This window comes from Agelaius tricolor, unplaced genomic scaffold, assembly GCF_023055355.1.
Source record: "Agelaius tricolor isolate 1412-34295 unplaced genomic scaffold, bAgeTri1.0.p SCAF_7, whole genome shotgun sequence".
Taxonomy (NCBI): Eukaryota; Metazoa; Chordata; class Aves; order Passeriformes; family Icteridae; genus Agelaius; species Agelaius tricolor.
In genome coordinates, this window is record NW_027269267.1 from 37,079,531 (window position 1) to 37,103,757 (window position 24,227).

Sequence of the window (24,227 nt, forward strand, 5' to 3'; positions counted from 1 at the left end):
TTCCATATAAAGATCTGAGAACCTAAAAGTGCTGATGACAGTGTTCATGGTGTGGATGAACTCTTTAGCTACATGCTGGCAATAATTTGCTGCATTGATGAAAAACTTCTTGTGGCAGAATGGTTGAACATCCATGGAAGTATTGAATACCACAGACACAACAACCATGGCTTTTTTCATTATATATGCTTATAAAAATGGCTAAACAACAGAGCTGGGGAAGGTGGAGGGGGAAGGTAGTGAAAGCTTTCAGTGAAGCAGGGGGAGTTGCCAGTTTTTATTTAGTATGGTGGACCTGAACTAATAGCTATTGCTTCAGACTCACAGAGTCACTTACCACTACTTTATTTTGTTTATTAATTTTATTGCTGTAGGAGTTGCATTGAGGGCAAGAACTGCTGCATACTAGGAGCCTTTTAAGGATATTTTTGTTGGTGTACTGAACAGAACCACTGAAGTGCATGTCTGGTGTGTGTATTGATCTCAGAGACTGGCTCCTGCCAGGTGGGTAATAAATGTTCATCTGTGACAGTTCTGAAAGTCTAACAGCCAGACCACCTCTACAACAACCTCTGGTGTAATGATGGGGAAAGGATTACAGAGCAAATAAGGACCATTCATTCTTTAAAACAATTAAATAATTAATTTTGCATGCAAAAAGGCTATTAGGAAGCAAACCCTTCCCCACTTGCCACTCAGATGTTTTTAGTGCAAGCAGTGAAGTTCAGCAGTTGGCAGGTGGAATCTCCATCCCAAATTTACCACAAATTACCACATTTATTAATTTTTGTTAATGGTGCATCTCTATCCTCTGTGCTTCCAGTTAGTTTTCCACTGCTACTGCTTTAATGGAAAGTATTATCTTGCAGTGAATGAACTAAAAGAGAAGAGGTTTCCTCTTTTATTTATCATCTGTTTACTGGGTTTTGATTAAAAGAATAAATGTGTTTCTCCAGCCACCTCAGCTAAAACAAGACCATCAATTTCTCAAAGCTCATAAAAGACTTGAAGAAATGAATCTGAGGCATTCACTCTCCTGTCAAGCTGCCAGAACCTTGCTTTCACACTGGCATCTTTTCTGCCCTTGATGTCATGTGCAAAACACGAGGATTTGTGCCGTGCTAATCCCTCTAATGAGGGCTTCTCCCAACCTCTATATAAACCCTGCTCAAAGCTGTGGCTGCTGGGCAGGCACCACAGAGTCAAAGCACCCATTTTTTAAGCTGCATTTGAGGCAATTAGAGGCTGGGATTAAACAAACACCCAGCACCAGCATCCTCAGCAGCAAGGGTTATTATCCTGGTTGGCTGGGGCATGGAGCTGTGGTGAGGCCAGGTTGTCCCTCAGTGCACAATTCCCTGCTCTTTGCAGTCAGCTCCAGCAGGGAGGCACAGCCTGCACTCAGCAGTAATGGGAGCCCTGAGGTGGCTTTTCTGGGCTGGGCTGGGCTACCTGAGCTGCTGCTGTCCCCCACAGGCACAGGCACAGTTTCCCCGTGCCTGCATGACGGTGGAAGCCCTTCGCCTGAAACGCTGCTGCCCGCCCTTGGGGACAGAGCCAGGCAATATCTGTGGGTCCCTGCAGGGCAGGGGACAGTGTGAGGGGGTGCAGGCAGACACTCAGCCCTGGAGTGGCCCCTACACTCTCCAAAATGTGGATGACCGTGAACGGTGGCCCCTCAAGTTCTTCAACCACAGCTGTCACTGCACAGGTGAGATGGGTGCTGAGGGGAGGGGATGGGGCTGGAGGGGTCTGCTAACCTTGCTCCAAAGGCCAGAGACATTCCTGGTGGTATAAGGCATCAAGAAGGCTTCAAATATTACTATTATCTGAAAAGTTCTTCCATTTTCATGATACTGTTAGTACTTCTTCAGAGCATCAGGGTCAAAGAAGTGTTTTCTCTCATGTGAACTTTTTGTGTTTTCCTCTTTGCCCATGGAGTTGTCCCTGTAGCCAGCAATCCCCTTTCTCCACAGGGTTCTGGACCCTTCAGTACTACTTTCAAACCTCTATCACTGCTACTCACAGTGCACTGAACCTGGATCAGCATGCATTGTTTGAAGATTTATTCCTCATGGACAAATACTTTGCAGCATGACATAGCCCTGTGCACTAAAAGTCTCCCCACGTCAGACCAGGGTGTTTCCAAGTTTGTTAACTCAATTTATGTCTTACACTGATCCAAAATGTGTCAGTACAACAACCAAAGAGGCCATACCATCCTTTTCCTCCTCACCTCCAGCTGCTGCTTCTCACTGTGACTTTACACAGGCTCCTGGGTTTGAGTGCTGGAGGTGAAAGGGATCTAGGAGGAGATGTGCTTGAAGGCCACCCTGGCCAAAGGGATAAGGTTCTAATGAAACCAATTCCCTAATGCTGGCAGGAGGCAGTGAGCAGGAAGGTGAGCTCAGGGCACAATAAGGTGACAGGACCCTTTCTCAGCAGCAGCCCTGGATGAAGGGGGGTTAAAATGAGCAGGAACTGCAGCCTCAGCCCAGACTTCTGTGCAGGGCTGGCAGGAGATGGCACCACTAGTAGGACAAAAGGCACATCCCAGGCACTGAAGTTTCTTTCTAGGCACATTTCAAATGAAACCTGGAATTTCTTGTTGAAAACATCAATTTGTTTGAGTTTTTTAACATGAGAAGAATAAAGGCTTTGCATCAGCCTGACCCTTAGAATGAGCTGCACTGTTTTGTCTAAAATGTATAGTTTGGCTCACACTACCACGAAAGCCCAATTTTTCAATCTGGGAAGGCAGCACTGCATAGAATTTCAGCTGAAGAGGTTAAATTTTCCAGTGCAGTTATCAACTGGAAACAGAGAGGTAGTGGCAGATGACTTAAATGGATACAAGGTGTTAGCAAAACTCCTCAAAATAATAACAGTAGACTTAATAGTATACATCAATTTTTATCTCTTTCTTTGACTGGATTTCAAATGCTTGTACGAGAGGACTTTTCAAGATGGTTTGCAAAAAAAAGAAATTGGATGCCCATTTTTTTTCTTAAAGGTTCTTATATACTTCCAAAACTTAATTAAGGTGTCACATACAGACACAGATCCTGGGTCACAAGAACACTGGAGCACATTGGCATGCACCAATATTTACATAGTTGAAGCCATTAGAGCATCAAAACCTGGGAGAAAATTGAAGAGCAGCAGAGACAGACATGCTCTGCACAGGCAGACATCAATTTGCTTGTCCATGTAGAGATAAGCACTAGTATTTGATATTTGCAGGACTGGATTCCAAGTTATGTGAGCAGAATGTAGTGTCCTTTCCTTCAGCTTTGCTTCTTCTGAGCTGGCTGCTCCCCTTGGCTCCTCAAATCCCTTGGATTCCTCTTTCTCCTTGCAGTTTTTTTAAAATCTAAATATACCAGTGATAAAACAGTAAGTGAAACGTATCCTTAAGCATGATTTTCAGAAAGTTTTCCTGGGCTGTATTCTGCTTGATGCTGTACACAAAACCATTTCTGGGAGAATGCTAAGAAGTTCACGGGGATTTGAGTTAGATCTGATACTTTTACAATGCTGGTGATCGTGTCTCCTTGTCTATTAGGGGTTTTTTGTGTTTCTTTTCCACTTGGTTTAATACAGTGGTGGCTGTCTTACAGCACACCAGCTGTAAGTGGCATGACATGTGGTATTTATTAGGCATCCAGAGCTATGCTACCTGTGTAACATAATGCTAGATAACACAGGGTAATAGAAATTAAATATGCCCATTCAAAGGGACATGGAAGAGCACACATCTCTGCTATTACGGTGTCTTATTTTCCAAGCTGCAAACTGCCTGCCTGGAATAGTTCCTGGATTGTGCAGACTCCAACCCTACCAACCCTACCCTCTTTCTAGCACTTTATAAACAATATGAACTAAACAATATAAACTGTTGTGTTCCATCTTTATAGTTTAGAATGATAAGCTATGGGAAATCCAACAACCATGTAGCTGATTATTTGGTTAGACAGTGCCAACTGAACTTGTCACATAGCTGATGGCTATACGGTAAGGAAACTGGAGGAATGGTGAGGGACAGGGGCTGAGAGTTTCCAATGGTGGGATTCTGGAGTTTTCACAATAAATTTTGCTTTTTGCTAAAATCTTAGTGTCTAAGGAGAAAAGAAACAGAAAATGTTTCCATTTGTAGAAGCCGTTCACTGAGGAAAAATACCTTAACATCAAATTTATCCAGGTCTGGGTACTGAATATTTATGGACCCCCCTTCCTCCCAAACAGCTTAACAAACCAAAAAGAAAAAAGAAAACCCCAAACACAAATATGGATGAATGGCTATAATGGGATCAGATTTTCCCCCCCATTTTTAGGCTTCAGCAGATAATATGCATAAGTTTTTCTTTAATTGAGTACAAATAGAACAGGATTAGAACAAAAGAAAGCTCCAGCTTTGCTTCCCACTTTTTGTGCCCTGGGCCGTGGTCAACAAGCAATTGCAGATTTGTTGTCAGGATGCTTCACATTTCCTTCAATGTGTTGTTGCAGCAAAAATATAATCTCTGTAAAAAAATATGGGGTTATGGCATGAACATAGTTGGAAGGTAGCAAAGAGATTTTAGCTCTTGACTAATTTCAGTTTTGAATACATTGAATGTGTTCTACAATTGGTTTGGGTGGCCCTCATATTATTCAATTTATATAAATTCTTAAACTGAAACAACCTGACAGATCCTGACAGTGTGCAGTATGTGTGAAGGGGAATATGCTAATTTGTTTTCAAGAAGGTGTACGTGTTGAATTAGACCAAGTGATGGATATGTGAGTCCAACCTTGAATATTGGGACTTGTAGTTGTTTACACAACAAAGCAGTGTTTCAGTGAGATAGTTAGTTTAGAAGAAAACTATTTTAGAAGACTTGTGAATTAAATGCTATTTTGAGTTCTAATCAATGACATTGTACTGCTGGGGTAGCAGTAGATAGATATGCAGATCTGGTATAGGGTTTAAAAAATCAGTACAGAAGACTATTGTGAAAAACCACTGCAGTCAGTCATGTGGTGGCTAGTACAGATTGTGACTGTGATTAAACAATGACGTAGTTTGAGTTCACTGAGGAATTAAACATAATTATAATTCTTTTTTTCTGCTTCCACTTTCTAAGGTTTACATATGGGCATGTGCTGAACATTACTCTGTTTTTTAATAGAAGTTTTTTGAGAAAAAAATAAAATCCTTTTGAATTCCTGTGCAATATATTCAAGCGGGGGACAGATGATTTAACATCTGTTCTTTAGCTGTAATCAAATTATCAGTAATGCCATGTAGCTGGTATGATGGCTACCCCATGAGGTAAAAACTGGGCTTTTGAAGTGATTATAAAATACATTTAATTTGTTTGTTGTAGGGTAATTTGCCTGTAGGGTAATACTAAATTATAGCCATACCTTGATGACCCTATTAAATCCAGTGTAGGTACAGATCTTCCACATCCTACAGCCTGTGAGGGTGTCCAAATGAAGAGCTAGAAAAGAGAGAAGAGCTAACCATTTGTCCCACATATTAGCAGTCCTGATCCCAGCCTTAAGAAATTGCAGTATGCAGGTGTTTCAAATCTAATGTAACTCCTGTTTTAATGCAATAGCTAAAGAAATCTGAAAGGGAGTCCTTTCTCCCCATCCCATAAATGATGGCATTAAAACTGGTCTCTATAGAAAGAAGAGGCATGGCAGCTGCCTGGGTGTCATCTTGGTGCACTAAAACAAGGCAGAAGATGGCAAGTGTTGAGTGGGTGCATTTTTACTGAAAAAAATTACACTAAGTTGATGGAGTTATTAATTTGTGTTGTGCTTGGTGACTGAAAGCCACCCACATGTTATGGCTACTAAGAGGGAGAAAATCCATGAGCTCAGGCAACCCCCAGGCTTGAGAAGCAGCTACAGTGGTGTGTGATGACTGGTGTTAGCATGCAACAGTGATGTGTATGAGAGCACATAGCAAGTGTCAGGTCATAAGAAGTGTATTTTTCTCAGTACCATGCCCATGGATTGACCCCCTGGGAGAAGTAGCGTGGCCACAGTGCCTAAAGAAACAGTCTTGATTGAGAAAGAACACTTTAAGTGTTGCTGAGATTGGGTGCAGAAGAAGGCAGCTCCCCAGGCATGTGATCCCATCTCCAGACATAAGGGTTAATGGGGAATACACAGATGATATTTTGATAGTGGACATTCCTGGAAACAGTGGAACAAGCTGGGAGCATCCAATAGTGATATGATCTCCTTCCTGTGTACCAGAATGACCTCCCAGACTATATTCTCTGGAAACCACAAGAGATGATAAGAATCTCTGTTGTCCCTGGCAGAGCCTCGGGAGGGTTGTGCACTGAGTTCCAATGTGTTAATCACTGAAGGCGAAAAGATGCTAAGGCATGAATCCTTGCATGTTCCTAGAGTTCCTGTGTGCAAAAGGATCTTGAAAGGGTCTCACTGCCTTGCTGAAAATATCTACTGTGCACTATATCCTGCTATCAGGAGGTTATTTTTCCTTCTCTCATAGAGCTGTACCATTGAAGTCCACCATCACTAGCACAGCAGACAGGGAAGTTAAGCTGTAAGAGACCAGCATTTCACAATGCTGTCATGTGGGAAGTGCACATGGCAGTAAATGAACTTTCTGGAAACAGTAATGCATAATTTCCAGTTCAGTGGCCTGGTAGAGTGCTTTAGAAACAAATGTTGAAAAAGTGGTTTGGGTGGGTCATAAAAAAGCTGGGTCTGATCACTGCAGTAATTTCTCTTTGAATTATGAGAAATCCCACAGACCTCCATCATTTTCTTGCCATTTCAGCGGCTGCATAGCGGCAGTCCTGTGATGCATGGAGCACGTTGAAAGAAAATGACAAAAAGCAAGCTTTGATAGCATGAAGTTTTGTGGTTTTGTGTGTTTCTGACAATGGAACATTGCCAAATAGACCTGAAGATGTGACAAAAATGTTTGACGCAATTGGTAGAAATATTGCAGTGTGAAATACCACTTTGCCTGGAAATTGTCTCCTGTTTGCAAGTCTCCACTGCAGTCCTCCTCACTCAGTAAAAGCTCATGTCCCATTGAAAAGTGATTAGGGAAGTGATGGAATTCCTTCATCTATAGGATGGTTAAGGGAGAAAATCCTGCAGAGCAATTGGATATAATTAGCACCTGCCCAAGGGAAACAGGTGACAAGTCATTGGTCCACCTGGCTCCAGATAGAGTTGGAAAAAAGCTTTCTTTCCATGAAGATAACTCATGATTTCAGGCCTTTGCAAATTTCTTAGAGCCTGAGGAGGTGCATAGAGTATACCTAAAATATAGATATTGTCTAATAAAATTATTTCAGGCATCAAGACCTGCAGATTCAAAGGGCCCTTCCTGAAAGAGGAATAGGCACCATCAGAGAGAGCCTCAACAAGTGACTGAGAGTGTCTTGTTCTGGTACCAACCCAGACAGCACAGACCTGGTCCTGCACTGCCTCTAGTTCTGTTAGTGATGTATTTCAATGTGTTGCTTATCCAGCATTGTGACTAGAGGGGTCCCTTAAATGACTGGAGGAATAACTACCAGTCTCCAAAGAGGTTGTTGGCAGATCTTTTCATGGTTAATTCCTGCTTTTTCCTCCTTCTCTTAAGGATTGAATTGTACTCAAGTGTGAGGGGTCAACAGGTGCGTTCCAGAAGTTCATGGTCCATGACTGAAACTTGAGCAGTATACATGGCCTAATTCGGCAATGTTGCAATATATTCTTGATATTTGTCATCTGGTCAGTTCAGGCTGGAGTATGTGATGGGCCCTAATAGCTAGGCTGAGTCATGAAGAATGAACAAGGCACAGATAGAGGAGTACACTGAATTGATAACAGTAATTGTGCTGTTCTGATGGGACCCTGAGGATACTGTTATCAAATAAATCTGTTCACTGCCGCCCGCCCCCCCAGTCCATACAATCCACACAATCCACACAACTGTAACTTACTTGCTTCTCCTGGTGTATGTCTTCATCCCCTTTAGCCAGTACAGACACCTGGATTTTAGTGCCTTCCCTCATAGCTGGAATACGGCAGCTGAACTCAGCTGTTTCTGCTTGCTTCATGACAAAATGTAAGCCATATATCTGGAAATTGCCCTCATGGGATGCCATTGGGATGTGCATGATCCAAAACCTCATTGAATCCTTCATGCTTGTGGTCCCTAAACTGAGCACTGATCCTCAGCTTCATGACAACATGTAAACTTAGAGATCTCAGGGGCTCTGAAGCAACCATAACCAACCTACAATTGGTTCAAACTCTGCAGTAAGAGTCCCCACATATTCTTGGCAGGTCTCACAGGAGTCTGCCACAGATGTTTACATTTCAGCAGCTCTTACCCTAAAAGTTAGACATAAGCTCCAGAGCCGTGTTGGTAACAGCCCTTGTAACCTTGAATTTGGTAATAAGCCCTGTAGCCCCCAACAATCTGAAATCTTGCTTTAATGTTAATTGTTGTTCTGGTCATAGGCTCAAGCCTATGGCCTGGGGACTTCTGCCAATCTGGGAACATTTCATAAGATACTTCCTCATCCCATGTTAGTCCAGGACCAGTATGTGTGATGAGCAGTGAGATTCTGTGGCATTTTGGAAAACAGTTGTCATGGTTGTTCTGGAATGAGTGTGTGGGGGAGTTGGAGGGGAGGTTGAGAACAGGTTCAGGAGTCAGTGGAGATTTTTGATAGCAGTGTGGAGATCCCAGAGGAACCCTGTTGCCATCTGCTCCCCCCTGCCCCTGGCAGCATTGCCCTGTGTCCCACACTGCTGCAGCCTGCCAGCACACGGGCAGGGGGTAGGTGTGTACTGTGGGAATGGCTGGTCGTTCCCTGGCTCCCCCAGAAACAGGGGAGCAAGATCCAGTAGGGCCTTTCTGCTGCTGCCAGCTGTCTGCCACAGCATGCAAGAGGCCACACTTAAAGCAAGCTCTGCTTCCCTGGGCTCTCCCATCTCATCAGAGAGTCTGAGCTAATATCCTAGAGCAGACCTGATTACTTGCCTTAGGAGTGATGCCAGCAGGGAATGACAGTACTGCAGTGCTTCACAGGCTGTTATTGCAGCACTATTTAATAATGCTTAAAGTGTGACCAGCAGCAACCCTGGCGCTTTTCTTGGTTCGTGTTGGGCCCCAGATACACTGTTAAGAGGCACTAGCTTCACATAAGTTTTGTTCTTAAGAGAACTGTTTTGTTTAGGGATTTTTTATGTGCTTAAGGATCCATGTGAACTGACCCTGTTTTGGGTTTGATCCTGGAAGTAGAGGAGTACTTGAGAGCCAGTTGAGCAAAGCACTTCATCACAGGCTTAACCTCAATTGCTCAGCTCTCTGTTCAGTGAGAGTCCTCACGTTCCTGAGGGCTTTGCAGAGCTCTGAGCACCTCAGGGCATCAAGCCCATTACCCAGCACTTCCCCAACTGGCTGACTGTGATTCTTGGCCCTGCTGTGGCTCTGGGAATCGAGCCAGTCATCCTTCTCGTTAGTCAATTGGCAAAGCTGCAAGTCTGCTCAGCTGCTGTCCTTTCCAGGAACTGGCATCTCTGGGGAAGAAGAGCACTAATTCTTCATTCTTCTACCCTGCACTGTTAGTTTCCCCTCATTCTAAATGTCATGACTGATTGTTCCCTCTTGATCCAGGAAACTTTGGTGGGTACAACTGTGGTGAATGCAAGTTTGGCTGGACAGGCCCCGAATGCAACAGGAGGAAGCCAGCAGTTGTCAGGAAGGACATCCACTCCCTGACAGCAGAGGAGAGAGAGCAGTTCTTTGATGCTCTAGACCGTGCCAAGACAACCATTCACCCGGACTATGTCATTGCGACTCAGCACTGGAGAAGTCTGCTTGGTCCAAGTGGAGATGAACCACAGATTGCCAACTGCAGTATCTATAACTACTTTGTTTGGCTTCATTACTACTCAGTCAGAGACACGCTCTTGGGTGAGTGCTTTTCTTTTCCAATGGGCTCTGCAGGTAAAGAAAGGGGTGAAAATGCCACTGCTGGACAAGGGTCCCAGTAGCAGGCACAGAACTGTGGAGTGAAACAGTTGGTGGTGAGAAGCTGGTGGCCATCAGTATTCAAGGGAGGTGTCCTTTGGACCTGCCATGGTCTGCTCCCCACACCCCCTGGCTGCTGGAGCACACCAGTTGCACTCCTGGTGCATCTTCAGCCTGACAGGGAGCAATGCAGAGTCTTCACTTGAGTGAACTGAAGTGTGGTCAGGCAGTGACTGACTTCAAAAAGATGTTCCCAGTCCATAGGACAAGGTAGGAAAGGGGGTCTGCAGTGGTGAAGGCACAGGCCATGCAGAGATATTTGGGACCAGAGTGCTAATGCTTACAGAGGCTTTCAGCAAGTCACCAAGTCCCCACCAAGGGTGGGATTTGCCTGACTAACCACAGTCACCTTTAAAACCTAGCTTAGAGGTTTGGGTATCTAACCCCATGCTTGCTCCCAAATTCAGATTCCTTGGCCTCATTGCTTTTCTAGACAGAAGTACCTATACCAGCCCCATTTCACAAAGCCTGCCTGTAGGAGGTGCACCAACCAGTATGGCTTTTCTACCTGGCAGCCCCATGTGCAAGTTGAACAGCCCATATTTATCTCATTGCTGGAGGGTGACTGCTGCTCTGCAGTGGGTATCATTCAGTTTGCCCCTCTGACACAGCTCCCTTTTGCAGGGCTGAAGGAAGCAGCCTCTGGCCTAGCAAGAGCAAAGGTTCTTCAGGGGACAGGACAGAGATGTGGAAAGGGGAAACTTCTAGTGCTACTGCAATAGTAAATAAATGCATATTTGGGTTGAAGGTTTCTACAGTGATAAAGAAATCCATATGTGGTTTGAAGCCTCTCACCTCTCACCCAGCAAAAGCACTATGCAAGAAATAACAAGCAGAATTTGAAGAAATTTGGCAAAGGATTCTGGATTACTATTGGCATGGAAAATGCTGTGGTTCTCTTGGTAGATACATGGTGTAGGTCTTGCATGGTGTAAGTCTTGCAGCTGAGCAAGAGAATGAGGTAATGCACCTATTAGCAAGGAGATAGGGTTTTAGAAAATAAAATGGCTTTTAAAAATCAAAATCCACCAAAGTAAGAAGAAATCTTCACAATATCCAGCTTTTTAGGGAATGTGAAGTTTTGATAAACATTGAAGCAAATATCCACAGAGGAGTTTGTTTCACTTGTCCCAAGTAAGCTTATGTTCCAAGTAGCTTCAGATGTGTTCACTCTTTTTAAAGATGCAGAGCTGAAGGTTCTTGTTTAACTCCACTCCAAGCTGGAAGGAAGTGCTGTCTTTCTCTTCAGCCTTGTTTGATGCCTAAATGCTTGTTTTATCTTCCCTTTGTAGGTCCCGGCCGCCCCTTCAAAGGTATTGATTTCTCCCACCAAGGACCTGCCTTTGTTACTTGGCATAGGTACCACTTGCTGTGGCTGGAGAGGGAACTGCAGGTTAGTTGAACAGCCTTTTCTTTTCCTTGCACAGCTTCTTCCTTTTCTCTGTCACTTTGTTGAGCCAGCCAAGGGTAAGCTACCTCCTAGGACAGTTTCCCACCCAGACTCCCAGGAATATCTCCTCATTGATCATATTTTTGTTTTGTTTTAAGTGAAATTAGTGCTTTTTGAGTGCTGAGGACTAAATGGTTTCTCACCATGAACAGTGATGTGTTATATTGGAGATTTTTTCCCTTCATCTCCACAACAGAGGATAGAAGATGTGAAGTAACAGTATTTATTAGTAAAATTGAAACAACACCTTCATGTAAAACTTGGTAGCAGATATTGTTGGCTGATGTTGAAGATGCTGTTCCTATGAAACCAGCTCTAAATATTACTCCCTTTAAATATGACATATTGTACATTTAATACATACATATATTTAGCAATATGCCTTTTAAACAAATATATGTTAACATGCCCGAGAGTCAGTTGCAGAAGCATAGACTCATTTCCATTTGCATGACTTCTATATTGGCAGTGTTGCTGTATTTCAGCCTTACAGATCTCTAATGAAAACGGTTGCTTATCAAAATAGCTGCAGGATCTTGCTAGTGTGAAATTGTATCTGGCAAGCAAGCACAATCAAATGCACTGTACTCCCCTATTAAGAGAAGTTCAGATTCCTCCCCAGGGCCAGTTTTCTGGAACGAAAGCCAACCACACGCACAATTTTACCCATTACCCACTTACATCACTCAAAGCCTCTTGCTCAAGGCTCAATTCATTTCTTCTCCTGCTCTCCTGCCTGGTCTCTGAGTTGGCAGAAAGCCTAACATGGCCAAAAGAAGTGCAGTCTCACAGTAGGGAAACTAGTGATAGTGTCTTTGCTTAGATTGATTTAATGCCACAATCTTTTGGAAGGAGTTGGAGCGGCACTGTGAAACGCAGGTAGTTGAAATGCAGAATGAAAAGCTGAATATTCAGTGAAATGTCCAGTCAAAGAGCTTGAAGGAGTCCCTTTCTTTCTCTTCCCTTTGGAGCTGATTCCCAACTAACGCATTTCTGTCCATTGCAGCGCCTGATGGGCAACGAGTCCTTTGCGCTGCCCTACTGGAACTTTGCCACGGGCAGGAGCGAGTGTGACATCTGCACGGACCAGCTCTTCGGGGCATCCCGGCCCGACGACCCGGGCCTGATCAACCTGAGCTCCAGGTTCTCCCGGTGGCAAGTAGTTTGTAACAGGTAGGAGGGCACACAGGGCAAGCTCACATGTGGACAAAACCTTGCTGTCATTCAGCATCGACAGCATGGGCTGCTCTCTCTCTGTTTGAGTGAGTGGCAGGAAAGGAGCCAAGACCATCTTCTTTAAAACTGGAAATTGCCATCAGTTTATGTGTAGATGGTTCTGTGTAAACTTTCTCATATTGTGGAAGTGTATTTTTTAAAGATGACTCTTCTAGTACAGGATTTTTGATTTAGCCAATTTATGGCTGCCAGAGTCTGAAGAGTTTCCCAATTGGCAAGTATCTTTCTAAAAAAGAAATGCCTGTGTGTTGTTTCTCTATAACATACACCCAACTGATCTCAGCAGCAGAAAAACAAAATTGTTTTGGCATACAGGAAGCTAGAGATAGGCTGCAAAGTCTGCTACCTTGTTTTGGATGAGGCTTTAACCCTGATATATTTAATGCAGTTTGGGGATTGACTTTGAAATATCTGAGATTTCACATGAAAAACAGCACAGAGCCAGCCAGGAGCTTGCTGCCAGCTCCCTGTGGGAATGTGCTGACTTGTATGAGAGCAGGGCTTTGACAGGGGATTCAGATGCAGGATCAGGGTGCTGTGACATAAAATGCTGTTGGTTACAATACTCATACATCATTCTTCTCTCAGCTCAGGGGCCGTGTGCAGTTAGTCAGACAGAGGTACTAAAAGCTCAGGGTTTTTCAAAATAGTCTTTTTTTCTGGATACCTAAAGAGATGTTTGAAATTCCAGCTTTAGGCACCAGCTAGATTTAAGTCTTTCCCCTACTTTTTCCTCGAAGATAAATAGGGCTTTGGATTTTTCCTTGAAAACTTGAAGTGACTAAACTTTTGTCTCACCAAGGTTAAACTGAGAAGAGCTTTTGTTCAAAAGTTTCTGAAAATGCTGTTTCATTTCACACTGAATAGAGCAGATTTTTTTGTTTCACCAGTGTTAACACTGTTTTTCTTCTTCTCTCTTTCTCTCCCTGGTATAAGGGATTTACTCCCCATTAGTTACTGGGTAACCCCTGCAGCAGCATGTTGTCCTGGAAGGCCCTGAAAAAAAAGGATGCAATGCATTGCTCTTGCTTGTCTTCTAAAGTGGATGAGGGATGGCAAGTGCAAATCTGTTTTCTGTCATTTCTTGCATTTTCTGAGCTCACATTTCCCACAATTTTTTCCCTTTTTGTTAAGAGTTAAAAACAATAGTTCATAATCAGGAGTGAAAGTTTGTCAATTCAAAATTGAAAACTCTGTTTTACATTACCTGACAAAAACTTCTTCCAAAGCCCTTGGGAGGGTACAAGGCACGATGGGAGTTGTGCTTGCTTTTTCTAAAGCATCCTCTCTCTGTGGACAATGAACCTGGAAAATCTTGGTCTAAATGACTGATGGTCCACAGAGGATGCAGGGCCACAGAAAGCCATGTCATAGTGACAATTGTGAAATAAATTCATCTCCCAGGCTCTGGGAGGTGAACTGAGCTGCTCCAGGAGGTGTACATCCCAAACCTCTGCTCTCTCACATGTATAGCCGAGACCTCTTTGTACTGCATGAGAAAAAGCCAACAAACAAGTGCTCACCTTCTTCTGATTTGTGCTTCTGCCTGTTCCACGCTCAGTTTGGATGACTACAACCGCCTGGTCACGCTGTGCAATGGCACTGATGAGGGGCCCCTGCGGCGGAGGCCGCCCCGCGGCTCCAGCGAGCAGCTCCCCACCGTGGAAGATGTCAGGAGGTGCCTTTCCCTGCAGGAGTTCGACAGACCCCCCTTTTTCCGCAATTCCAGTTTCAGTTTCAGGTTTGTTCTTTGGCTGGGTCACTGGTTTTCTTTATGAGCACATTTGTCAGCAAAATGTGGTTACTTGATGATGCTTTTACCCATCCGCAGGAATGCGCTGGAGGGCTTTGATAAACCAGATGGAGCCCTTGACTCGCCGATGCTGAGCCTTCATAACTTGGTTCACTCTTTCCTGAATGGGACCAGTGCTCTCCCTCATGCAGCTGCCAATGATCCCATCTTTGTGGTATGTCTTTTACCCCCAGCGTGATTGACAATAACTGAGGCTCAAAGGCACCTTTCTCACAAGAGATTTGCAGAACAAGTAAAGTGAATTCCCTAAGAAATAGTTCTTTAAATAGAAAAGGAGGAACCCTTTATCTTTTATTGAGCACTGCCACACCTGCATAAATGTTGAATTAAAAAGAAAAAAGATCTCAGGGTAATTTGTAAAATATACAATAAGATTCTAGGGAGAAGAGCTGCTATTCCAAGTTATGCTGCCTTGAATAATTTCATTAGGTGGTATCTAAATCTAATGGCTTATATCAGACAATAACAAAACCTTATTTTACAGCAACAAGGTAAGGTGAAACTGGGGATAGTTATTTTAAAGCAGTAGATTGAGTGGTATGTTTCTTTGTTTTAAATTTTACAAGCTAAAAGGAAATCCATCTAATGTCAGGGTATCTTAAGAAATAGAAAGAATATGATTTCAATGGTGCATTGGAATAGTGCTGCACTGCCATGAGCAGCACAAACACCATTGTGCAAATGCCATTGTGCAAAAGCCAGTAGTTAACTCTGCTTATACATCTTTCTCCCCTAGTAAATGAATGCAAATTTATTCTCCTCTTTGTTAGATTAAACCACAGTGTTTCCATTACATATAAAAATTCTTTACATATTATATCTATATATTATGTAGATACATTTCTTTCTTACTTTTAAGTTTTCAACCTTTTTTTTTGAGAAATTAGTCCACATACTTTTATAGTGGTTCTTGAGATTGTTTCCTTAATAATTATTTAATTCCTGCATTAGTTTTTTTCTTACACAGTGAAGTTCATTTCACTATGCTGTAATTTTGTACAAAATATTATTTTTACAGGATAGTTTCCAAGTTTTTTCCAGGGTTGTAATTAAAAAAACATGAGTACATCAGAAATTAGTTTCAGACATTTGTAATAGTTGTCTGAAACACCTTTCCTGCCTTAGTTAATTTTAGATCTATAAACTCACCTGATCAAAGTCATGGGCACCTGGAGATGTGGAGCTGGTGGCACATGCTCTGGAATGAGCATGATGGAGTCAACTTTCCTGCAACTTTCCATACTTGTTCAGAGATGAGAAGGATTAAAATAATTTTGAAAGGCACATTTACCTGAATGAGCTCGGTGGCTCCTCACTTGTGATGATTAACCTGCCCATTTGATGTCAGCTGGTATTGAGATATCATCCCAATATTACTGGATGGAACGTGCCTGGGCTCATCTGGCTCTTGCTGCTTGGCCACAGGTGGCAACTGAGATGGTTTTCACTTCAGAGACACCTTTGGCTGGCTGGATGTAGCAGCTAGGCACTTGGAACAGGTCCAGGCATGCAGGAACTCACTTTTACCTCTGGTGGAAAGGCTTTAGGTGATGGTGAAGGGAGAAAGGAGACAGATTCCGCTGGAGGGTTTATTCCAGAGCTTTATTCCAGGGTCACAGATCTCTGAATCTTGCAACAGCTCCAACAGAACACCAAACCGCGTGGTCCCGTGTCTTTTAAGCCCAGGGAGAGGGGGAGGGAAGGGGTGGGTTTGCCACCAACCAGGTAGGAGGGGGAAGGCTCAGGGGGCAGGTGACACTTGGATAACCCAATGCCCCCCAGGGCTGAGAGGCATCTTTTGAACTTCGCCAATCACACAACGCACACGCACACAACACAATTCTGGAATGCCAAGATTGATGGACAACTCTCAGCAGGAGGCAAAGGGAGGGGAAGGGAGAAGGTATTGGCACACCTGGGAAAGGGACTGGGATAGCTAAAACAGGATATTGCATCACAGTGCAACAAGCTGGTGTTAAACTGTCTGGTGAAAGGTCTTATTGAGAACAACCAGCAACAAGGGTGTATAAAGCAAAATGTCCCATGCAGAAGATTGGTTTAGTCTTCTCATGAGATTTCCTGATTTCCTATTCTGTGAATCCCATAAACTAGATTACCCTCTTCTCTCTCTTTCAAAAGCTCCAGCCACCTTGTGTGTTTGTTGCATGTTTTAAAGGTGGTTGATTTCCAAAAGAGTTTAATAAATGCGTGTGCCCATGCCTGGATTTGCAGGTTCTTCACTCCTTTACTGATGCCATCTTTGATGAGTGGATGAAGCGTTTCAAGCCCCCTGACAACGCTTGGCCCAAGGAGCTGGCCCCCATCGGGCACAACCGGCTGTATAACATGGTCCCTTTTTTCCCCCCGGTGACCAATGATGAGCTCTTCCAAACTGCGGAGCAGCTCGGCTACACCTACGCCATCGACCTGCCAGGTATGTCCCAGGATGCTGCTCCTGACCAAGTGATGAGGCAGCTCATATTTGCCATGGCACAGGCATATATAAAATAAGGAACCTGTCCTGGTTTAAGGCAAATTTGGGAGAAAGCCTCCAAGGAGGGCCCCTCCAGAAAGGAAACCTACATGGCTCCTCCCCCCAAGTGGTTCGGGAAAGATTCCTCGGAGGGAAGTGGAAAGAACCTGTTTATTTAACAGGCACAGCACCCCCCAGCACACAACATGAACAATACCGGATGGCAACACTCTTTCACCGCTCTGAAGGAGATGACAGATTCAGAAAGTCTCTCTTGGGGGTGGTCGCTCTGTTCTCAGTCCCTCCGGTGGTGGGGCAGCTGCTGCAGCCACAAGGTGCAAACTCTCGGTGTTCCCAGATCCCAGTCCGGAGCAGGTTCGAGTAGTTCCAAAAAAGGGAAAGGAAAAACAATCCAGGGAAAAATTCAGACTGCTTAGCTAAACTAACTAATGAGCAGAAACAAAAAGCAAGAGGAAAGCAGGAGCAAAGCAGAAGCAAGAGCAAGAGCGAAGCGAAAAGCCAAGCAAAAAGCAAAAGCCGCACTATGTACTGCCCTGTCTGTGTCCCCCCAGCTGTGGGGGAGCAGGCTGATAACAAAACAAGACATTCACTCTTCAGAGCCAGTCTTGAAGGCACAGAACATAATATCCAGCATAAGCAGAACACATGAATGGGGATACAAGCATCATAACGTCACCCTAGGACAGAACCTTTCACAAAACACACAGGTCTATTCACCTGCTCACTTCCCAACATTAATATTTGGGTACCTGGAGAGATGTACCCAAAGGTGGTTTTTGTTGTAAACCTCCAATTTTAAAGATTTTCCATGTCCATAGCTGGGCTGTCCCTTAGTGTTTGTCTATTAATTTGAAATTACCCTTGACACAAATTAGACAAAGACAAAATAGTAAAAAAGCAAAGTATTTATGCAGAAAATCCAAATTTTGCAACAAGATATTAAAATATTTGTAAAAGGGAGAAGAGTAAGATCTGTGTGAAAACCATGCTTCAGCTGCTTTTCCAAAGATTAAATCTGAGTAATTTCTTTCTCCATTTCAGTATTACTTTGAGGGCATAAGGTGCTTATCTAACCTGTGTGGGCAGGAATTTCTTCTAAATGCTTACCATACATCTCTGTTTTTAATCTGTGGAGACTGTTTAAAGGTCTATAGATTGCAAAAGATTGAAACCCTTGCCCTCAGGCTGCATTCATGCAGGGGATCCCTGATTTGTGGCGGCATGCTAGCTGCTTCTGCAGTGCTTTTCTCTGGGGCATCAGCATTTCCCTTCCCCTCTTACGGAGTTTTCCTCCCTTTGTATTACTGTCCCCCTCTCCTGCTTTGCAATTGTGGATGCCCCTTTGGCATGAGGCACCCAGAGAGGAACATGGGTAGCTTGTGACTCTGTTGCTTCTGACTCACACCTAAATAAATTTTTAGGTCTTTGTGAAGGAGTGTATCTATCCCTGTCTGCATGGCCTATGTTCAGACAATACAGCTTCTACATCAATCCTTCTCTTTCTGCCAAAAGAATAACTTATTAATTGTACTTCAGGTAATCACATTGTAAATAAACATATATTTATACATTGCTGGTTCTTATTTGAAAGGTGATAAAGCAGTAAGCAATCCATTTTGGGAATTTACTAATTTTTGTAATGATTGCTCTCGACCTTTTTGAAGACTGCAGATTGAGGCACAAGACTTTTAGTTGCTTTTATAGTGAGTATGACATCTCCCTTAGCCATCTGTCTCCTCTAACCCATATATCTAGATAACTTTTAAATGTGTGCAGTCCTATTCAGAGATTTTTTTTTTTTTTTGGTGATTGTTTCTTCAAACATGATTATTGCCATCTCAGTATATGTAGCACTCTTCAGAAAAGGAGGGCAGGAAATTTTTACTTCTGAAAGCACAGATGAAAACACAAACATTTAGTCAAGTGGAGCAATGTTATTATAGGAATAAGCAATATTATCTTTGAAGATAATGGTTCTTCAGAAGTGGTTCAAAATCAGCAGATGCGATCTGGAGCTGGTCAGCAGAAGCACACTAAGTAGTGGTTTCAGTTAAAAGTTTGACAGTAGGCTGCTTTGTGGTCTTTAGGAAAATTTGAGGGTTTTCTGTTGACCAAAATAGCTTGGAAGCAGCTGTCTTGAAATGTCACAAGAGAAAGAATTGCTTAGTTCATTCATAATTTTGGCCAAATTAGATGGAAGAACAGTCTTTTTGTCTTGTCAATGTTAATCTTTTCCATTCCCAACACTCAAATTTGTAGAAATTGTTGAAGTTTAAATTCAGCTGTAGCCTTCTCTGGCAGGAAGCATCTCCAGCTCTCGTATGTGTCTCAGTTATATGGTGTGTTACGAATTTTTCCTGTGGCCAGTAGGTCACTAAGCTGCACAAGTAATTGTAATTATCAGCATGTAGGAATTATTATGTCTTTTGTGTAGTTTGCAAAATTGAATTATGTACTGTCCTCACTTCAGTTGTTTCATATTTCCAGGTTCCCTTGACGAAACCCAAGCATGGGCTGTCATGGTTGGATCCACAATTGGAGGAGCACTTATAGCTCTGGCTGTGCTTGTTCTGCTGCTTGTGCTTTTCCAGCACCGAAGGCACAGAAGAGGTTTTGAACCCCTGATGAATGTGAGCTTCAGCCCCAAGAAGTACATGGGAGAGGCCTAGTGCCCTCACTTTCTTTGCTTGCTCTTGTAGGAAGCGACCTTGATCGCCTTACTGGAATCTTAGTTGAGACTTTATCACACACTCCTTTGGCAGCTGACTAAATTGTTCTCATTCAGGTTTTTCCCGTTATCTTGTGAATTCTAATGCATGAAGTCTCTGGGTACATATGAGAAAGGCCCAAGTCAGGCTGGATTTTTTCTCATTACTAAATGTTATCTGGAGTGTGTGACACTTGTAAATCATCCTCTAGAGATTTAGATCAAGACAGTTGAGAATCCAAATAGGAGAAAACCAACTTGAATAACCAAGATAATTTTTCACCTCAAGGTGTCCTTGATTTCATTTAGCAGTATTAGGATGTGCTGAAAGTTAATAATTATACATGTATATTTGAATAATACATTATTTTACAGTTATCAATAAATATTCTGAATAACATAGTCTTGTTTTAAGGTTCAAAACGTTTCATTTGACAAAATACTATAGGAACTCCCTGGTTACAGTTTATTTCAGAAACATGATAAATTCTGTATGTTATTTCCAATAAAGTTGATGACAGCAATAGGTAAATTCCAAAACTCCAACTCCTAAAATTAAAGATCAGGAGTTCCTTGACACCTAGATAAACACTTGTGTTTTACCTCTGTGTTAGGGACCTTGGACAGAAGTTGATAGTGGGACTTAACTTTTTTGTCTCTGATGCACTGTTCTATGAATCTAGACATAAACTTCCAAATTTCCAAAGTCTAGGATGCAGGACTCAAGGTAACAAGACTAAGATGGCTTGCATTACTCAGGTGTGCAGATGGGGAATCAGGTTTGGATGTGGCAGTTGCTAGATCACATCCTATTCCTTTATACATTCCCTATATATTTCTTTATTTAGACAGAGATTTCAAGCCCATTTGTGTGGTTCTCCAGTGTTATCTTGGAACAGGTCTTTTTACATAAAAATGACATCTTGAACAGATCCTGTCATCTTTGGTGCTTGATATATTACATTAATGGAGTATTCAGACTTTGTGTATTGTGGGGTCTTGAGTCTTATAAAACCTTTGCTTTTTTAGCCTTTAATAAAAAAATTCAGTTAGTAACATTTTCTGGCATTCCTTTTAGGCATGCTAAATACTACCTATGTGGACTAGAAAGAAGATGGTTTTCACATATACTTAGCTTTGAATATGTGTAACTCACAAAACTTACCTCTAAAATGTGGAATTTTTGGGTCAAAGAAAGCTGTGATTTGCTCACTACACACTCAGCCTTTGTTCCATCAGGGGGACAGCAGTCTGCTGCCATTTCTTCTGTTTTGTGGTGCCTTTGGGGGATCCAGTGCACTTGTTCCTGGATTATGTCCAAGACATCAAGGGTTGAAGCACTTTTTGTACAGCAGCACAGCTCATTACCTTGGTTCCCAGCTCAGGCTGCCTTTTGGGGGTTTTGTTATTTAGGGACTGGTGTTTTCTGATGCTGAAGACAACAGATGAGGTCTCCAGAGATCTAACTTACACATGAGTTACATTAGTTGACCCTGATGTGTGTCAGAAGGTAGCTAGGTCTGAGATCTCCCTGTGCCTTTCTCAGGGAGCTGTCAGCTGTTTTCCAGCACTGCAAGGGTGTTCATATAGAATCACAGAACACTTTGGGTTCAGATCCTCTAGTCCAGCTCCTCTGCAGTGAGCAGGAACATCTTTAGATTAGGTTGCTCAGAGTCCTATTTAACTCAACCTTGAATGTTCGCAGGGATGGGGCATTCACCACCTCTCTGGGCAACCTGTGACAGTGTTTCACCACCCCCATTGTAATAACTTGTATTCCTTATCTCCAGTCTAAATCTACCCTCTTTTAGTTTGAAACCATTACCCCTTGTCCTATTGCAACAGGTCCCATTAAAAAATTTTGTCCCCATCTTTTTTATAAGCCCTGTTTGAGTATTGAAGGACTGCAGTAAGGTCTCCCTGGAGCCTTCTCTTCTCCAAGCTGGACAACCTTGAACATGCACCAGTTCATGATAAACACTAATTTAGAAAGCTGCTGTTGGATGGAGATGGGCACAATTTTGTCCTTCATAGGATCTGGATGCCAAAATTTAGGAGGCACTCTAGACTGCTATTTCCAAGGGTGGTTAGGAATTTTCCTTGGGCTCACAGGGTGGCCAACTACTTCATCAGCTTGGAGGTTTGGATGCTGCTGTCCCAAGTGTTTGGTTTGCAAGCTGCCCTGTTTATGGGACAGTGGCAGTGGGGCAGGGGAAGGAAAGAAAGAGGGAGAAATGTAAAAAATGTAGCACAGCAGCTAACTTGTTAAAACAGATTTTGCCTAAGAGCCTGTGGGTAAAGCAGAGTTGTTCCTGTCTCACAAGTAAACTGAGTGGAAAGGTATTTTCCTTTCCAGAAGAAGAGCAATGAGGGCATTAGATTGATGCTATGCACATAACAAATCCTAGGATCAAAGACCCATGCATTCCTCTTTTCAGTGGCTGGAGCTTAGTTTGGTAATTAGGGCTTTAAAAATGCGAGGGGACTTAACAGCTGCTTATGAAAATCTGCAGCTGTATCGAGAGCACAACCTGCCCTCTCGTGGCTTACTGGAATATTACTGGTGACACCAGAAAGCTCTTTTTCTCACTCTTAAAAAAGCACAGTATTGTTCTAGCAACCAAGAAGAGTTGTGTCTTTGGTGAAGGAAAGAAGCACAGGACATCTTTGTATGAAGTGCTTAAAAAGAAAGGAAACCGAACATGGGCACTTTAAAGAACTGATGGAAGAAATCCTGCAGCAAGTCTGACTGTAAAGCTTGGTTTTACAGGTTTTGATATTCCATTCATCCCAAACAACACAAGATGCATTTCTTATTGCTGTTTTATGCAGGTGTTATTAAATATCTGCCATCTCTATGTTGTCCTGAGGCTGCTGGGGTGGGATGAAGAGGGATGCTCAAAAGCTCCCACAGATGCCTAAACTGATGGAAAGAATGCGAAAACATAGTATCCCAAATCCCCACAGAGCCCAGTACACCCTGGCATTTTCATCCTACAAATCAGTGCAAAGCACAATCTCAGCTGGTGCCCATGGACCACCTCTGCCCTTCACATTGATAATTACACAGCCACCCAGTCCAGCCCAGGGAGAAAGATGAAGGATCAGCACATCTGTCTTTGTGTGCTTTTTTACTCAAGGCACTTAGCTAACAGATGGGAGGTGCACTGCTGAATGGCTTCAAGCTGAAATGGGTGTAATCATCATCACCCCTTCCCCCTCTAAAATAATTCCTACTGAATTGCTGCTTTCTTCTGAGAAAATGCACACAGGAGCTACAAACGAGATGTTTGAACTCTGGAAAAGTACTCAAAACTATCCCTTCCTCAGCCTTTTTTGTTAGCTAGACCCATGCAGCTTTCAGCTTTGTATGTAGGGCTTTTGAGTGGATCATCTTTCTGAGGAGTTGAATGCTCGCTGGTCACTACTTAATTGCTCTCTCACCTGGCTGAACTGGATCTGTGGGCAGCTAATGCCTCTTTCTGAGCCACTCAGTAGATTAGGTGCCTAAACTTTGACACTGTGGTGAGCTGATGAAAGCCCCAGCATCTCAATCAGTCGTGGCCTCTGCTTTTGTGAAAATTATTATCATGAAAATATTCTTAAGGGATTAGTGAGACCCTGTTTTCTGAACAAAACTAAATCTCATTCCTGCCTATTTAGCTAAATACTCAAAATGGAATCTGTTCCAATTTTGTCCTGATTTAGGAAAGAAGTGATGTAAAGCTACCATGTCTCATGGCTATTACTGTAAAATTTTAAGTTGCAATACCATTACTGACTTTCTTTTGGGGCATACACATGTCTATGCTTGTGATGGCAGAAAAGAGAAAGAAAAGAAACAGATTGAAAGACTATCAGCTAAATTTAGTAGGGAAGGTATACACTTACAGAACTAGGCATGTAGGCTGATAGCTACCAGGAAGGAAACTTTTTTTCCTGAAATATTGGCTGTGCCCTGTTGTGCAGTGATGTGCCCTGCACACAGGTGCCTGCAGCGAGTCAGGTTATGAACAAAGCTGTGTCTATGATCCTGCTCTGCTTCAGTGCTCCTGCAGCTGAGAGACAGCAGATATTCATTATCCGGGGCTTTTTACTGAAACTAGGCTTTCCAAGACATGGGTGGCCAGACAAAGTGGGACCAATGCTGCACATCTTTTTTACACACCATCTTCTTCTTGTGAAGGGGCATTCACCTTCTCTTCCATGGATAACAAAGGTACCTCTACACAAATCAGGATAACATATAAACCATTGCACTGTATAGATCCAAAAACATGCTCCAAGACCAACAGGATGAAACATGAAAAGAAAGCTCCAGGTATTCACCAAACTGCAGAATCTGCAGGTTATTTTGCCTGTCCTGATCTTCTTCATGAATCCTGTCTGCACTTATGATGATGTTACCATTGCCATGTGTTCCCACTTCAAAGGTCTCATTTGTCCTTGAGCCAG

At 43.0% G+C, this 24,227-nt stretch overlaps 1 protein-coding gene across 1 annotated transcript; it reads left to right on the forward strand.

The window, feature by feature from the left end:
- The first annotated feature begins 1,201 nt into the window (after nt 1-1,201).
- DCT (dopachrome tautomerase) lies at nt 1,202-20,172 on the forward strand. Its single transcript, XM_071431163.1, has 8 exons — nt 1,202-1,711; nt 9,656-9,955; nt 11,365-11,465; nt 12,529-12,695; nt 14,320-14,499; nt 14,590-14,725; nt 16,804-17,005; nt 19,553-20,172. Exons 1-8 carry the CDS (start codon nt 1,411-1,413, stop codon nt 19,732-19,734), a joined length of 1,569 nt encoding a protein of 522 aa, XP_071287264.1. The 5' UTR covers nt 1,202-1,410; the 3' UTR covers nt 19,735-20,172.
- The last annotated feature ends 4,055 nt before the right edge of the window (nt 20,173-24,227 follow it).

What these genes read in the sequence shown, in the direction of transcription:
- DCT (XM_071431163.1), top strand. Translation starts at nt 1,411, where the DNA reads ATGGGAGCCCTGAGGTGGCTTTTCTGGGCTGGGCTGGGCTACCTGAGC. An exon ending in CCACAGCTGTCACTGCACAG is followed by an intron (nt 1,712 to 9,655) that starts GTGAGATGGGTG and finishes CTCTTGATCCAG; the next exon opens with GAAACTTTGGTGGGTACAAC. An exon ending in TGGCAAGTAGTTTGTAACAG is followed by an intron (nt 12,696 to 14,319) that starts GTAGGAGGGCAC and finishes TTCCACGCTCAG; the next exon opens with TTTGGATGACTACAACCGCC.